Source organism: Dipteris shenzhenensis, chromosome 19 (assembly GCF_047967505.1).
Source record: "Dipteris shenzhenensis isolate YYH24624 ecotype China chromosome 19, Dip_SZ_1.0, whole genome shotgun sequence".
In the NCBI taxonomy this organism is placed as follows: Eukaryota; Viridiplantae; Streptophyta; class Polypodiopsida; order Gleicheniales; family Dipteridaceae; genus Dipteris; species Dipteris shenzhenensis.
Window position 1 is genome coordinate 4,764,028 of NC_141614.1, and position 17,745 is coordinate 4,781,772.

General features: G+C 39.0%; 1 protein-coding gene across 1 annotated transcript; it reads left to right on the plus strand.

Annotated features, from left to right (window-relative positions):
• The first annotated feature begins 4,860 nt into the window (after positions 1 to 4,860).
• Positions 4,861 to 7,489, plus strand: LOC147889957 (vesicle-associated protein 4-2-like). The gene is made up of 7 exons (XM_087390544.1): positions 4,861 to 5,489; positions 5,713 to 5,783; positions 5,868 to 5,949; positions 6,224 to 6,333; positions 6,426 to 6,503; positions 6,651 to 6,770; positions 6,855 to 7,489. Exons 1-7 carry the CDS (start codon positions 5,291 to 5,293, stop codon positions 6,936 to 6,938), a joined length of 744 nt encoding a protein of 247 aa, XP_087246670.1. The 5' UTR covers positions 4,861 to 5,290; the 3' UTR covers positions 6,939 to 7,489.
• The last annotated feature ends 10,256 nt before the right edge of the window (positions 7,490 to 17,745 follow it).

Sequence of the window (17,745 nt, forward strand, 5' to 3'; positions counted from 1 at the left end):
ACACATGGGATAAAGGGTACTGAAAGGAGAGAGGCAAAACTTGTTAGAACAAATTGATGAAGGTATACCTATGTTTGTGTGTGTGCGCTTGTGTGTCCATGTGTGTGACCACCTATGTGGTGAGTGTGTCTGTAGTAGGTGTGATTGATGATGTGTTAGTCAGTAGGTGTGAGTGTGGAAGGTTCTAGTGGATGATTGAGAGATTCATGGAGAGATTAGTGGAGTGATTTGTGGATCTGGGATGCTCTCTCTTGAGCTCACATACAATGTATCACTGGCCTATATATTGATACTTCCTCTCATGAATAAAGAACACTTTCTCCTTCATTGTTGATCTCATCATGTCTTCCTTTTAGTTACTTCATTTGGTATCAGAGAAATATGATCCACCATGAGCCTAGTAGCCCAAATCCCCCCTGACAAACCTCTTTCTTCCTCTTCACCATTTTTCCCAAATTTGAGCTGATCTTGGGAGCTCGAATTCTTAGCATACACTACACCATTTTGAGCATCCTTCTAGTTGTGGAACCTTCATGATAAGGCGAACTTCTAGCTGAGAGAGATTTTAGAATAGACGCTTCTACTGCCCATGCCGCGTCTCTTCTTGCTCGACGAAATTGCGCCTCATCCAGGAGCTATGGTTACAATCTCTAAAATTCCTTCTGGCTTGGGTTTAGCAATGTTGTGAGGAGCCTTCAGCCCAAAGCTGAGCTCATTTAGTTGCATATCCGAGCCGGCATTGTCTAAGGAAAGTTCAGATTTGCTATTGTTGCCCCAGGAAGAAGTGCGACATATTTCACCCATGCTTTGCTGAGTGCCTTCTCTGATGAACCGGGCTCCTTTCTACTGCAAAATCCCTCTGAGATCTTGCTCCATCAGGTCGAATGTCATGGTCAAAGGACTGCTGCAATTTCATCTCTGATTTAGGTTAAAATCTATTGCAAAAGGTGTTGACTAGTCAACAAAAATTGGGGCTTTTATTGTTTTCTAGAAGTGTACTGAGTATTTGTGTTGCTTGAATCAGTTGTTGATGCATGACAAGTCTAGAATCATCATTATTTTCAAGATACTTCTACTCAAAACTTGATAAGTTTGAGAGAGGGACACGTGTAGCTTGGACACTTGTAGATTGGCAAACTAGAATCAAGTTTGTACTCATGATTATATTTGATGAATGTTTCTTTGATCATCTTCCATTGTTGCTTGAAATGAATGTCATATATATGGATGACATAATCATGGCATTTGTGCCACTTGTAAAGGGAGTAGACACTACCTACAAAGGTAAGACCTTCCCTATGACTGCTAGAGGTAATCCATTATTGGTTTCATTACTCACAAATCAAGGGAAAGATCTGAAGACCAAGATGATTGTTGAAGATGTAGTAAAGGACAAGGATCAGAAGGGCTACACCAAGAACCTCTCCAATGACAATGTACCCCACACTATGGTAGCTTGCAAGAGAAGGAGGAAAAGGACAAGATATGCCATCAAAGGGGGGAATTTCCCCACATCTTCAATTTAGAATTTGTGTGTGTGGTTAATAAGGGTTCTCTGCCTTGGGATGTCCCCCTGAAAAGATTGTATTGGGTTTTGCAAGGGTTGCTAGTCATTTTGTCAAGAAACCTCCAAGAGAGATTGTAAACCAGGGACCAAAATTAGAGTGAGATCATGTTGGAACTAGGGTGTCCAAATGAGTCTACTACCAATGCAACTTAGAGTGAGTCTAGGTTGGGATTTTGTGTGTTGCCACCAAAGGTGGGCAAGCCATGAAGTTTCGAAACCATAGACTACTGCTAGGGGTCAAGGTCATTAATTTGTGGGGGGGTGTTAGAACAAATTGATGAACATATACTTATGTTTGTGTGTGTGTGTGCTTGTGTGTCCATGTGTGTGACCACCTATGTGGTGAGTGTGCCTATAGTAGGTGTGATTGATGATGTGTCAGTCAGTAGGTGTGAATGTGGAAGGTTCTAGTGGATGATTGAGAGATTCATGGAGAGATCAATTGTGGATCTGGGATGCTGTCTCTTGAGCTGACATACAATGTATCACTGGCCTATATATTGATACTTCCTCTCATGAATAAAGAACACTTTCTCCTTCATTGTTGATCTCATCATGTCTTCCTTTCAGTTACTTCAAAACTAAAGTACTTGTACACGGTAGAGCATTATTATAAGCAATAGAAAGACGATGTTGGAGGGTTAAGAACCATGAAAATATTTTTATGATATAAAAGCATCCATGCACATAGACTCATTAAATCTCAGCTTTGTTGAATTTGAACATTGACACCAATTGACACTTGGTAGGTCCTCTCAAATTTATGCAAATGAACATAAAAACCACTATGTACTATGAAGAACGTACAAAAGGATTTAAGATAAGATATTGGAAAACTTTTGAAAGCTATATAAATGGTAGGATGACATGATTATTTAATAGCGATTCTAGGGCATACAACGTATTTGAATATTTTTTCAAGTCAACAACCACCCTACAATGTGGTCTCATTTTTCAAGTCAACAATATGAAAATATGGCCTCATTTTTTCAAGTCAATAATAACCCTGCAATTTGTTTATTGCAAGTCCCCCATAGGTTTGCAATTCATTGTGATTACATTACTCTATAAAAGAGTGCTTCATAAAATGAACATAAGTGTTGAATAAAGAGATTTCACCTTATATCATGATACTTCACCTACAAAAAGTTGATTTTGCCTTCGATAATTCATCAATATACGCCACATGTTTTTTTTAAAGCATTACACCAAAGAATATATATTTTTCCAAGTTTCCCATGTAATTGATGTAGATTAGAGCATGGTAATTGACTTTTCTCATGATGTTTGTTAAAGGATGAGCTTTCTAGGTAATTTCTAGTTAATTGTGGTGCATGAATTGCCTCTTGGGTGCCCTTATGTGCTGCTCCTTTGCAGCCTGCAAAACCTCAGGAAGGCGCCTTTGTTGCAGCCTTCCTTGGTAGATGCAAACTTTTCTCCTTTGAACATTAAATTTTGGTTGTACTGAAATCACCAAACGTACACAATAGGTCCACCCAATTGAAACAAATTAAAAAATATACTAATTAGGGGGAAAGGGAGGAGGGGGAGTCAAAAGGCAAGGGGTGGGATAAAGAGGAGAGTAATTAACGAGGACATCCCTCTATCGATGAGGGGAGGGCTCCCCTCCTTCTTATGTATGAGGGTAAGAATTCAAAAACCCTTATATTATACTTCATTCACAACATCTTCATGTAGCCTGCATGTAAAAGCTTGAGAATGGCTAATATCCAGATGTCTTGACTTCAAATCTACCCTTTGCTTGAAATTTTGAAGCTATCCCTTCAACCTTAGCTTTGGAGTACTCCACATTTTCACTTAAGAAATCTATTGGATTTCTCAATTGAAAAATAAAGCTATTAAGAAAAATAGGAATAGCTACCCCCAACTTTAAAAAAGATCTAAAATCATTAATTAATATAAGGCAAAGAGGAAGGATATGACAAGGGAGGGATAGTAGCTAATTTGACTCTCTCTCTCTCTCTCTCTCTCTCTCTCTCTCTCTCTCTCGCTCTAGCTCTAGCTCACCTTCCTACCACCCTCCTACTCCATGCCTTATGCTTCCTTTAACTAGACCTAGCCTATTCTCCTCCTCTTCCTTCCTCCTCCTCCCTTTTATCCACCTCACGTCCTTCTCCCCTCTCCTTCTTCCTCCTACTTCATTGTTATATAATACAATTACAATTTTCTTTCTTTGATTTGATTTGTATTGATAGAGGGCTGACATATTCCACATCTTATCTGAACATAGCCATATCTCGTGATGATTAACATGTGTGTGTTTAATTAAGGTCAACCCTTGTTGTCTCGATGACTTTCCTTGCGCCTCTCTTGTTTGCCAATTTATTGATTGGTCATCATCTTGTAGCCACATGCTCCTACTTGTATGTAGTTTCATCCCCTTACCGACACTTGACAAACCTTCTTGAATTATTTACTTTATTTGTTTTACTTGACAAGGTGATGACTTGTAGCATTTTTGAAGTCTCATTTTATCTCTTTTATGGGTCCTTTATACGTGTCCTCATTGGCATTATTTAATGGTATGATTTTTGAAAATTTGGGGACTTATACGTTGTTGAGCATCTTTTATTGTGGAATGTGACTTTTCTTTGGTATTTTCTCACTCGAAAGTGAACAACTTTGTTGCATCTTGACTTCTCAGTGTCCTTGTTAAAGTAGGACCAAGTCTAAACAGATTGTTATAGAAAAATGAGCCAAGTTTGTCAAACCAAATTCTAGATACCTGTGCACGCATGCTTGATGGTTTTTTAGCATGTTTTTCGGGGGTGTGAAGTTTGTTGAATCCACCATGTTTGATTGAAATGGGCTGGTTAACATTGGATGAGGGTAGAGACTCCAAAACTAAAAAGTGAAACAGGTTTGTTTCTATGTATTTAGCCCACATTCCAAGAGAAATAAGGTTAGGGACGGGGGGGTGAGATAAAATCCAAGGGTGGAAGGTCCGGGTGTGTACACACACAGTGCCCTCATTCCAACACGCGCGCTTCGCTTAGAAGGGGGAGCGGCGAGTGTTTTTATGGATAATTATGTAGCCCTCATTCCCAAAAGCGTACACACGAGAAAAGCAGCCATGCAAGCACAACAGGGCTGGCTAGTTGTGTTAAATAATGTGAATCGCAGTGGCCGAGAAGGCGGCGGTGTCAGGGAAGGCGGCATGTGAACGGAATTGCGGTTTCCGGGGTAACCGCGTTGACTAGGGCCTCTGACCAGGTCATCATCTTCCTACCCAAATGGAAAAGGAATAAAAATATTAAAGAATTTCGGCTTGCTCCCGAACCCAAGCTCTGGCTATGGTGGACACCCCCTTCCCCTCATCTTCTCCCTCCTGCTCCTTCTGGGTTGCTCTGCTTTCACCTTAACATTTTGTAGATTCTTCCGTCTGCCTTACCCCCTTACCTTGCTTACACCTCCATCTCAATCCTGTGCCCCTCACCTCGCACGCCCTCTTCATAGCTTTTTTCCCGATCCGCCTTGCCATCTCACCTTCTCTGACCTCCTCTCATTGAACCTTCGTCTCTCTCAAATCGAGCTCGGGCTGTACCCTCCTTTGCATGCCCCGTCCATCCTCTTCCCAGATTCTCACCGCGTTGATCTTAAGCTTACTTTTGAGACTCCCCTTCCCCGTGTCCATTGACCCTTTTCTGTCCTGCAGCCCCTGGAGTTCCCATAATTCTTGCAGAAACAAAGGATCATCAGAGAATGCCGTGGTGGCACCGCGGACCAGCGGATGAGGGCCAGGTGGCTGCCTCGGTGGTGCATCATCAGCCTCAACTGCCACAAAAGCTGGAAGGAACCTTGGAGACCGCGAAGTCGCCCTCTATTAGTGCCATCGCCAAGGCTCTTTTGGTGACTCGGCGTAGATTGCGACTTAATCCGGACAAGAAACTTTATTTCCTCTGTAAGATCTTTGACCTGCTTACAGTTGTGTGACCGCCGTTATTTCTAAAGTTAGCAATGGCAGTAGTTTGTTGAGAACCTGCAGAACTTCGTCCAGTTCTTTGGATGCCTTTTTTTCGGGAAGTATAAGGAGGTAGGCCTCCGAGAATATTCCAATGGGCATCCTTTTTGTGGCGATACGAGGCAATGCTTCTCATTTTCTTGCCATGGTTTTTCGTGATCAGATGAACCGGGTAAACAAGTCTCAAGTGCTGTCAAGATAAAGAATACAAGCCGATCGCCGGTTGCCTTTAAGGTTAGCCAGCTGTGGTGACACGCCACTTTCACGTTTCAATCTGCGAATTTTCTGGCTTAGTCTTACAGCTGTCGTTTCGTGCAGTTCCAAACAAATGCTCCTAAGAGCTGTTTCATGCGCCCTCCAAGTGGCATTCTTACTCCTGGCGAGACAGTCATAGCCACCGGTGAGACCATGGTGACTTTTTCGAGCATTTATTTGTATTATAGTAAACTCTTTTCTACGCTTTTTACAAGAGAGGAACTTAGGTTCTAATGTCAAGTGTTGAGATTTCTTTTGCATATGCTTTCGAGTGCTAAAAAACGTTGGCTCAGTGATAGTGTACATGCTATAGTAATCTAGACTAATAATCCACTCTTGCAATTAATTGGAGTATGCTTTTAGTACGTATTAAATTTGAGTATCTGCTTAGTGTTTGACATAATCAATGATTCCTGCAGTGGTAAAGTTCATCGAGCAGCCTGAACAAAATCAGGTGAAGAAAAGCAAGGACAAATTCAAGATAGTGAGCCTAAAAGTTAAGCAAGGAACGGAGTTCACTCCAGAGCTGGTAGATATAAATTACTGAATGAGTTTCTTTAAGGTAAGTGTGATCACAGTGAAAGGCTTTTCTATTGACTTGTTTGGGATACATGACTTCAGTTCGAGGAGCAAAAGGAGTTTGTGGCAGTAGAACGGGTGCTGAGAGTTGTTTTTTTGGATCCCCAAGGCCACTCTCCTGTAAGATTTTTTTTATAATGCTCTTAACGCCAGTAGATGGATTTTTCAATATGTGAAGCTAGCGAATAACAGTCCCTGCTATTGACGTAAAGAAGCTACATTCTGAGATGGAATCTCTGTTAAATCTTTTATTTTTTGCTGGTGCAGGAGATCGAGAAGTTAAAGAAACGCTTAGCTGAAGCAGAAGCAGCTCAGCAGGCCCGGAAAAAGCCTCCTGAGGAGAAGGTTCAAAAGACTGTGGCTACTGGAGGAGTTTTAGATGAATGGGTATGAGACTTGGTCCATTTCTTTGTGTTTCAGGTGTTGCACAAAACGTGCTTTGATACTTATTGGAGTTGTTCTTTGTCTCAGAAGGAACAGCAGAGAGAGAAGAAGGAACAACAAAAAGAGAAGCGGCTGGCCAAACAGCAAATTGAAGGTGCTGACTCTCCATAGAAGACGTAACGTAAAGGGATGCAGAGTTCTTGTGGTTATAATGTTGTATTATACTTCGATTTTCTTATGTACCCTGAGGCTTTGGCTTTTTGAAAATTAAAGGCGTTCAGTGGGAGCAAACTGCCAATGGATGCTCTGTAGCCATCAAAGGCAATCTATGTATGGTTCTAGCTGAACAACTTGATCCTAGTTGCCAGAATAGTGCCTGCCATGTAACTGAGTGTATCTGTAAAACATGCCTCTGGCCCACAGGCTTAAACAGTAAATTTGGGGGCGAGGGCTGTATTGACATTTTTATCGTTGTATATGTGACAACTGTGTATTGGGTCCTCTGTCTGAATAAATGGAGTTCTTGTCCGAATTATAGTTCTTGACCTGAAGAACTCTCTGCAAATTTATTTGCCTCATGACAGGCATTGGGTAGTGGAATGTGAATCTTACAGTGGCAGAAAAAGTGTCATCCTGCAAGCTGGTTCCCATCTCCACTAACCCTACATGAGTGCGTCCATGAAGGGACTAGTCTTGTAACCCCATGTCCCAGTAGAAAGAGGATTGTCGAGAAAGAGGAGAAATCGTTGATGTGTTATCCTCTGATCATGTTTGCTTGTGTATGCTCTCGTTTTATCATACAAACTATTTGCTTTTGAAATGGAGAAATTGCTTTGAATTTCAAATGAAGTTTAGATGACTGCTTGTCTTGACAAACTTGAGACGGGAACGTCAAGCCAGTTTTCTGGAATGTTGGTTAACAGTGTGGATAGCTGCCCTTTGGTCGTTGGATATACCTGTTGCAAAGATGGAACCATGGAGATTGTTGCTGTGCTCTAGAGAATGCATGTTATGTGGCAGGACTTTACTTGTTAGAAATGAAAGAATGCTTTACTTAACTATCAAATTTTGATAGATTGTCTATTAAAGACTCTCTCTCTCTCTCTCTCTCTCTCTCTCTCTCTCTCTCTCTCGTGAGTTTGGAACTGCAATTGTGATTTTGCTTTTACAGGGAAAGTTCCCGGATCCCTGTCCCCCACCCACCCCCCTGGGAAAAAAACAGCACACACACACACACACACAAGACACGCACTACACTACACATCATCACATATTGCCACATCATTTTGATCCCTCTTCTTTATCCAAACTTTGACAAGCATTTGCATAAGGTCCAAAAAGGAAGGCTTTCAAAGGCACATAAGGAAAGCAAGTCCCAACACATAATCAACCTTTAAATGTTGAGACTATCATGCCTCCAAATGAACACCACAAATCAAACAAGCATGAGACTCACTTGTTGACTAACTTGGAAGAGTGTAGTGTGAGAGAGAGAGAGAGAGAGAGAGTGCAATAGGCAATGCAATAAATATACAATGAAGAGAGTTCAAAAGATATTAAAAGGATCAATTCATGTTGTATCGCCCTACAATTAAGATCTTCCTTGTGGAGGTGCTTCGTTAGAAGAAGTTTGAAGCTTTTCATGCCGACAAGTTTAGTGAGGAGTATAGGTTGAGCTTGCTTCAACTAGATTCCAGGAAGTTGAGACTAGGATCAAGTGACATCGATATGCAAGTCTAGGACTTTGTCTTCACTTGTCTTAAACTGATTCGAAGCAGGAAGAAAGTGAAGTCCCTATCATGTTCCGGATGAGTTTGTTGAGTAGCTTATAACGTGGCATTATGCTATTTATCAAGCCGGGCTGCCCAATTATGAAATTGGCCAATCTTTTGTAAAAGTATTTGCCTAGGAGAACTACAAGTTAACACAAAGGTTTTTCAATAAGATGACTTACACGATTACATGAGCTCCATTCATAGAGAGTAGAAGGGAGCATATAGAGAGTAAAATAGAGCAAAGGTACTAGGAGGAAAAACAACATGAAATCTTCAAATGGATTTTGGTCTTCATCATGCAACGCCAAAAGTTAGGTTGCAACAACACTTGAGAAGATTGTGAATGTATCATCAAGAGCCTGTACAAGGCATCAACATGATAAACAATGTAGTTGAGATGAGACTGGGGCTACTCAAGTCTAATGTTGAAGAGGCCTGTTAGGTAGTCAAGGATGCTTCTTGAAATTTCCACAGGACAGATTAGATAATAGTTGGCTTAAAGGCAAGATACAAACTCTAAAAGAGAATGCAGATTGGTCGTGACTTTTCTAAGTGCTACACAGATTGCAATCACAAGGTGTACATTGTAGAATCGTAGAGCAAGGTTGATGATATATTGCGGAAGTATGCTATATAGATTAATGCTTGTTGGATGGCTTGGACTAAATTAACACACAATATGTTTGGTGTATCGCTTAGATTAACACAAAGTAATACTTAGTGAATATCTTAGATTAACACTTGGTGTATAACATTTGATGTTGTTTAGCAAAGATTATGCTATATAGCATATAACTCATGCTATATATCACATTATAGGTGCTATAGCACAGCTAAACACATGTGATTATGTGATTTGTAGCATGGATAATGTGCTTTATAGCACTTATTTGTGCTATGTAGCATTTTGATGTGTGCTATATATATAGCACATTATCTATGCTTCATAGCCATAATCCTTGCTACATGTGTTTAACTATACTATATAACATCAATTACGTATTATGTGGCGTTATTGCATAGATAATGTGCTATATTGGGCAATCTTTGCCACATAGCACAGATTATGTGCTACATAGCAGAAATCACGGTATATTGCATATTATATTTTTTAGACATAGCACCTTATCTATGCAATAGTTAAACACACAATGTATGAATTATTAATAGTAAATCATCTTTCCTGTATAGCTCATTATCTATGCTGTATAGCTCATTGATCTGTGCTATTCTTGCTAGTTTGTGTTATATACAAAAAATTAAGTCATACATAATCAATGCTATTCTGTGTTGTGTGATATAGCATAGATAATGTGCTATGTAGAGTAGGTTATACCATAGGTAATGTTTTATATTCGGCAATCTATGCCACATAGCATAGATTATCTGCTATGTACCACAAATTACTCTCTACAATGCATTATCTTTGCTACATAGCAACTTATCTATTCTATGGCATAGTTAGACACATACTATATGATTAATAGTATTCTATGGCTTAGTTAGACACGTACTATGTGATTAATAGTACTTAATGGTTAATGTATAGCACTTTGTCTGTGCTATTACATGCTAGTCTATGCTATATAAAAAAATAAAGTCATAGATATCATGCCATTTAGCACATTATCTTTGCAACATAGCACCTTATCTTTGCTACATAACACCTCATCCATAATGGCATAGTTAGTGGTTTATAGCACATTATCTATGCTATTCTTGTGCTATATACCAGAAACAAAGTCATCAATAATATATGTTATTATCTGGTATTATTTGATATTCTATGCTATTTAACATGGATACGTGCTATGTAGACTAGGTTATCTATTATATAGCATCAATATTGTGCTATATAGGGCAATCTATGTCTTATAGCATAGATTATGTGTTATGTAGCACAATATTATGTTATATAAGACGTTATCTATGCTACATAACACCTTATCATGCTATAACATAGTTAGACACATAACTTGATTAATAACACATGATGTTTGGTGTATAGCACATTATCTGTGCTTTTCTATGCTATATAGCAAATTAATTGTGCTATTTAGTGCTATTTTGTGTTGTATATCGCATTCATGAGCTATTGTATGCTATTATGTGCTATATTTAGTGCTATTTTGTGTTGTATATCGCATTCATGAGCTATTGTATGCTATTATGAGTGTATAGCGCATTATTTGTGCTATTCTATACTATTCTTCAATTTTAGCAGCCATATAGCTCAATAGTTGTAGCCATATAGCACATTATTTGTGCTATTATTTGCTATTTACTAGCTATATAGCACAATTCTATGCTATGATGCAATCACATTATATGTGCAGGTTTTACTACTACAAGTAGAGCCTGATATTGTATATATATATATGTGCAGGGTTCACTACTAAAAGCAGAGACTCAAATATTTGTACATGTGTGAAGGTTTAGAGAGCTCGGATATTGTTTATATATGTGAAGGTTTAGATGTGTATGTATGTGTAGGTTTCACTATGACAAACAAAGACTCAGATGAGTGAACAAGCACAAGCCTAGTATAGTTGTTATTTGCAGTTGAAGTCAAATTGAGAACACATTAATCGGTTGTTGAGGACATGGGTGTTGAATAAGTTGAAGGTCAATGACTACAACCATTGTCTACCATGTGGCTTCCTATTTGCTATTGAGTCATTTGAAGTGTTCTCTTCACCTTGCCATCACATGCACCATTTTCTCTACTTTTCTCATGTTGCCATTGAGATTGGTCCTTTTGTATGGAGCTCATGCAAGGAGCCCATCTCTTAAAGGGCTAAAATTATATCACATATTGCAACATCAGTGAGCCTTGGTATGTTGAGTAATTTTATATGTATATCATAGTAAATTTTTAATAAATTAGCTCATGCAAGGATCCCATCTTTGAAAGGGCTAAAATAATGCTAAGCATTGCAACATCATCAAGCCTTGGTATGATGTAGAACTTTATGTATCTTCTATGTCATAAAGTCTATTTTGTCAAAATCACATAAGGTTAAGTATGTTCACATGCAGATGGGAGATCTAGTCTAGACTATATTGTGGACAATGATGACTAAGAGAATTGAACTCATTTTACTAGTATTTACTACATTGGGATCCTAAAATACAATTTTCTTTTTCATTACTCTTTCATTTAACTAATTTTCTCAAGTGATCTAGATGCCAGTTTTATGGAGACTAGTCATGTTCTTGCTTAGCACATATGGAGCCAACTATGGTCAGAGGTAGATGCATTCAGTAATGACTAAAGTTATGAAGTTAAAACTCTCTTAATTTGGTATTTTCATCTTATACTCAACTTGGGTAAAACGGTCATAAAGGCTTGCACAAAAGAAAAAAGAGAAAGCATCTTGTAAAGACATGATTCTATAATGACAATGGATTGGAAAATGTAAGCCAAGGAGGGCCATTTACTAGAAGAAGGAAAGACAAGGCCTCCTTAAAATAGTTGATGGGGATGGATAGGAATTGGAAGATCAATTGGGGACCCAGTGAGATGACTCGAGGTGACTATGGAAGTGACGACCACAATGAAGCGTTGGGCTCTCCAAAGGTCACCAAGTATGACACTGCCCTCTCTTACTCCATGCCCAAAAGTCTCACAAAATTCCATATTTAGGGAAATGGTATGTCAATGAAGGAATTTTTTGAGAAAACATGTGTGCCTCAGCATCGATGGAGCGCTCTAAGGTGGATGAAACCTATGTGGAGACATAATGAAGAGAGTGCTCATGACATGTACCTCAAGTCAATTAGGTTCCAAGATAGATTAGCTTGGACTCATAAACAGAATCTTGAGTGCATTTCTCCCTACTCAACAATATATGATAGGCCTCTTATATAGAGAGTGCCCTTTGAATAGTCAACATCTGTGGGATCCTCTGATCCACATCTCTCCTTATGGATATCCTCAATCCACATCCTCACATCATGTATTCCACATCCTAGGGTGGCTACTTTGATACTTTCCTATCAGAAACTCTCACAAAACACTGTTGTCACGCCCAATATGTAAGGCGGTGTTGCCTCGTCCATCTTTAATATCTAGCTTCACTCCTTTCCATCCCAATAAGAGTGCACAAGCACCAACATCATCTTTCCATGCTGCAAGCATCAGTGGTGTTTGACCATCTCTTCACCCTCGAAAGTCATTGAAGCTGAGACAATCCGATGAGTTCTGTATAGGGCTCTAACTGCTCTTTCTCCCCAACAGTAGTAGTCTCCAGTTTCTATGTTGTTGTTTGTAGCTTGGTGGCTACTGTTGTTTAGCCAGGTGCCATATGCTCTGTAGAAGGGCTAGGCTTAGATCTAGCGAGGTCGATGAAACTATGGAGTGTGACACTCATTGATAGATAGATAGGCTATAGATAGAAGAGCCTTTCCCCTCACAGTAGAGTAAGGTCTAGGATATCTCTCTAGCTCATAAGAACAATGGATGGAACAAATGAATCTCTCTAAATGTGTCTAAGAAGTTGGAAAAGAATCAACTCTCTCTGTCTCTCTCTCAAGGAACTAAATCTCTAATCTCTTGAAGAATAGAAGAGACCTCTCAAATCTCTCAAATAAAGGATGGTGCCTTAACTAAAGATACAACCATGCTCTGATACCATGAGAAAACATGTGTGCCTTAGCATCGATGGAGCGCTCTAAGGTAGATGGAACCTATGTGGAGACATAATGAAGAGAGTGCTCATGACGTACCTCAAGTCAATTAGGTTCCAAGATAGATTAGCTTGGACTCATAAACAGAATCTTGAGTGCATTTCTCCCTACTCAACAATACATGATAGGCCTCTTATATAGAGAGTGCCCTTTGAATAGTCAACATCTGTGGGATCCTCTGATCCACATCTCTCCTTGTGGATATCCTCAATCCACATCCTCACATCATGTAGTCCACATTCTAGGGTGGCTACTTTGATTCTTTCCTTAGCACATACCTTAGCCTTTAATCTATGTGCTCATGGCACCACAACTCTCAAGATTTTTCACTTCATTAACATTGCAACAATGTAGATTGTATTCACCTGATAGCTCCACAACCTTTGAGAAATTTTTGCAATATAGTGGAAATGTGTAAAATGCATTCACAATTGTTCGTTTCCATATTTACTATCTTTGATCCTTTTGCATGTTTACTATCTTTGACCTTTCCATGATTACTATTGTTTAAGTTTCATAAATAATTTATGGTAGTTATAGGTTGATGATGCATATGGAGGGAGACTTGATAATTCCAAGGCTCATGATGCCTATGGAGGGAGACTTGATAATTCCCAGGCTCATGATGCATAGCCAAGGCAAGCTCATGATGCACAGATTGATGATGCATGGGGTAGGGCAGGATGATAATGCATAGGAAAGGTAGGATGATGATACACAGGTTGATGGTTTTGCATAGTCTCATGATGATGTATATAATTCTGGTGTTGCAGTGTTGATGGTGCATAGGCAAAGCATGTTGATAATGCACAGGAAGGATAGGATGATGCATAGGAAAATCATGTTGATAATGCATAGGAAGGGTAAGATGATGATGCCATGTCTAATGATGCACAAATAGGACATGCTGACAAATTGAATCTTTTCCCTCAACTATAGGGTGTTCCATTGTGCAAACTATTAACTGTTCTACATGCTAAGTTCTACTAATAATGGGTGTTATTGGGGTGGGGGAATTGCTCATGAATGTGATGTGCTTGACCATCTCGATCCCTTGGGTGCTTGTCTAATGCAATGGCACTTTGATTGTCACAAAAGATCATCATGGGATGTATGGAGACGTGGTAGAATAAACACTAAAGACATGAACTAGACACTAAGGAAATGCCAAATCACATTAGAAATAGGGGGTGGCTTTGGGCCCAAGTCCAACAAGCTGATGCTTGTGTGCTTAGTGCTTCCTCTCAAGGCATAGATATACCTTCCTCTCAAGCTAGCACAATAGCATAGAATACAAAGAAGACTCTCTTGATGGCTTGTTAAGGCTCTATAGAGCTCTATTCTATGGGTCTAACCCACACTAAACATCACTCCTTATAAAGGGGTTTCTTGTGCATACTCCTTCTAGCCCACGATTAGTCTACCATTGCCCACACGTAGTTCTTGAACATCTTGTTGCATGCTAATAATTCTTGCTTGCTCAACTCTGCCTACCACCTCAGCCACATTCACATATTCTTAACATGCAAGTTTCTACCAATCGACAAGGTAGGATGATAATGCAAAGGCTAATGTGATGCATATGCAAGGCAGGCCCATAATGCCTAAGTCCAACGATGCACAAGCAGTGCAACATGATGATGTAGAGGCTAATGATGCACAAGCAGGAGGGCACACTGATAATGTATAATAAGGGTGAGCTAATAATGACTAATGATGCACACGTGAGGTAGGATGATGATTCAGAGGATAATGATGCATAGGCCAAATTTGATGTCTAGGATTTGATAACCATAATACTGAAAGTGCGCACCTTGTATATGTCATGCACCAAGCTCAATAATGATGACACACTCACTACTACTAATGCCCACCCTCTTGCACTTGTCTCATGCCCATTGCTCCCTTTTCTTTGCTATTTCATAACTCCTTATAATGATGGCTTGTTATATTTCTGTTGCACTACCCAAACTACCTCCAAAAACTATCATGAGACTATGGTGCGCATAGTGTATGATCTATCAAAAGAGAAGATATCTATGTTTGAAATTAGGAAAAACTTTTGATCTATATCAATTGATTGGCTAGTGTAGTACTCAGCTTGCTACCTGTCCACCAAAGTCTAGGATTGTCTCTCTTTCTCCATTTTTTGTTTAGGTGGTTGTTCAAGTTAGTATTTATAGTAGAGTTGTGGGGGATGGTATAGACTTTTCAATGCTCACAACCTGGAAGAATTTTTCCAGATATCAAAATCTTTGATAGAACAAGAGCTTGCTCACTATTGCTCAAACCTTCATATCAGCCATACTAGGTTTTGTCCCAGCCATCCCTCATTTGTCGATTGTGCGAATCTCATGCCACAAAGCTGAAATGTAATCTTTGAAGGGAGATTGAAGCTTCGAGGTGATTTGGCAATTTAGATTTCATGTGAATCTTCAGTTTGGCTCGACTACAATAGGTAGGGATTCATTTGATTCATTTGTTTGTTAGGGATTCTTTCATTTGATAATGTGATTGCTTTTTATTTTTATTTTTTGAGGATATGTGTGTATATTTTATGTGTACACATTCATTTGTGTTTAAAAAAAGTAGATATGTAGACACAAAATAAATATAAATATATATGTATGCATACATACACACAATTTTATATGTATATAGGTATGTATGTATGTATATATCTACACACACACAAAAAAAAAAAAAAAAAAAAGTATAACATATTTTAATTTTGGTATAAGATTTGATTTTGAATACATTTTAATGATTTAAATATACTAAAATATATTTAAATATTTTAGTATTTCTGTGTGTGTGTTTTGAAAAACTAGATATATACATATATAATATAAATAAATAAATAAACAAATAGCCAAAGCTTGAAAAGGGTATCATGCATCTTAGTGACGAATCTTGGTCGCTGTTCTACCTTCACCTTTCATCCTCTTCGATTGAGATGTGAGGCTAAAATTGATTTTTGAACCAATCTTAACCTCTCATCCTCCACTAGGCATGTCATGCCTCTCATCCTCAACTAGGTATGCATAAGAGGCTAATCAATCTTAGACTTTCCTCCTCGACTAAGCATGAGAGGCTAAGATTAATTTTATAAGTGAAAAAGCCTCTCACCCTCTACCAAGCATGAAAGGCACTCATGTTTATCCTCTCATCTTCCACTAAGCATGTGAGACTAAGATCAATTTCAAAAAGGATCTTAGCCTCACATACTTTGGTGGAGGAGGGTGAAAGACTAAAATCCATTTCAAACCTTAGCTTTTTATCCTCCTCTACTAAGCATGAGAGGTTATCATCAATTTTACAACAATTACTTAGCCTTCCATCCTCAAAGGGCTAAGATTAGTTTCAAAACCAATCTTAGCCTCTCATCCTCCATCGGGCATGAGAGTCTTTGGTCAGTTTTAAAATTGATCTTAGCTGCTCATCCTCCACCAAGAATGAGAAGCTAAGATTGGGTTTAAATTTTCTCTTAGCCTTTCATGCTTGATGGAGTATGAGAGGCTAATATCAAAACCAATCTTAGCCTCTCATAACCAGTCTTTGACTTTCATCCTTCACCGACCATGAGAGGCTAAAAACTATTTTTAAATGGATCTTAGCCTCTCATCTTCCACGAGGCATAAGAGGTTGAGATCGGTTTTAAAATTGATCTCAACCCCTCATCCTCCATCGGGCATGAGAGGCTAGGATCAGTTTTAAAAATGGTCTTTGCCTCTCATAATCGATCTTAGCCCTTTTATCCTCCATTAAGCATGAAGCAAGCATGAAAGGCTAAGATTGGTTTTGAAAATGACCTTAGTCTCTCATCCTCCACCAAGCATGAGAGGCTGAGATTGGTTTTAAATCCAATCTTAGCCTCTCACCCTCTATTGGGCATGAAAGGCTATCATGTTTAGACTCTCGTCCTCCACCAAGGATGAGAGGCTAAAATCAATTTTAAAATCAACCTTAGCCTCTCATCCTCTACTGAGATTCACTATGAAGGCCTTGGTTGGTTTTAATACAGACTTGGTGGAGGATGAAAGGACTACTCGTACCAATCCATGTGCAGTACAAAAGAGAGAGAGAGAGAGAGAGAGAGAGAGGACTACTCGTACCAATCCATGTCCAGTATGAGAGAGAGAGAGAGAGTAACTATGTTGAATCATATATGAGAATGATTTTGGCCACATGAACATTAGCTCAAGAATGGCAATATGGTGGAACATAGTGGTGATGGCACTATTGTTGAATGTGGTACAATATTCAACAATGATGTAGGCAATTTGTGTCAAGGTCTAGAAATTAGGTCTTCATTTGTATCCATGTCAATCGATGTCTATTTTAATGTGGATATTGAATTTAGTTCTAGTGTGAAGCAACACTATTAAGTGGAAAATGAAAGACTTGAAGCTTTACGATAAAAGTAGCATTGCAGAGGATGAGGTAGATGTAAAAAATATCAATATACAACTTAGTTAATCAAATGGATATGATGTACAAGAGAGATGGAGAGA

Bases quoted from the DNA above. Each gene is read 5' to 3' on its own strand.
- LOC147889957 (XM_087390544.1), top strand. From the start codon at position 5,291: ATGCCGTGGTGGCACCGCGGACCAGCGGATGAGGGCCAGGTGGCTGCC. The intron at 5,490-5,712 runs GTAAGATCTTTG...TTTCGTGATCAG, and splicing joins CAAGAAACTTTATTTCCTCT to ATGAACCGGGTAAACAAGTC. The intron at 6,771-6,854 runs GTATGAGACTTG...TCTTTGTCTCAG, and splicing joins GAGGAGTTTTAGATGAATGG to AAGGAACAGCAGAGAGAGAA.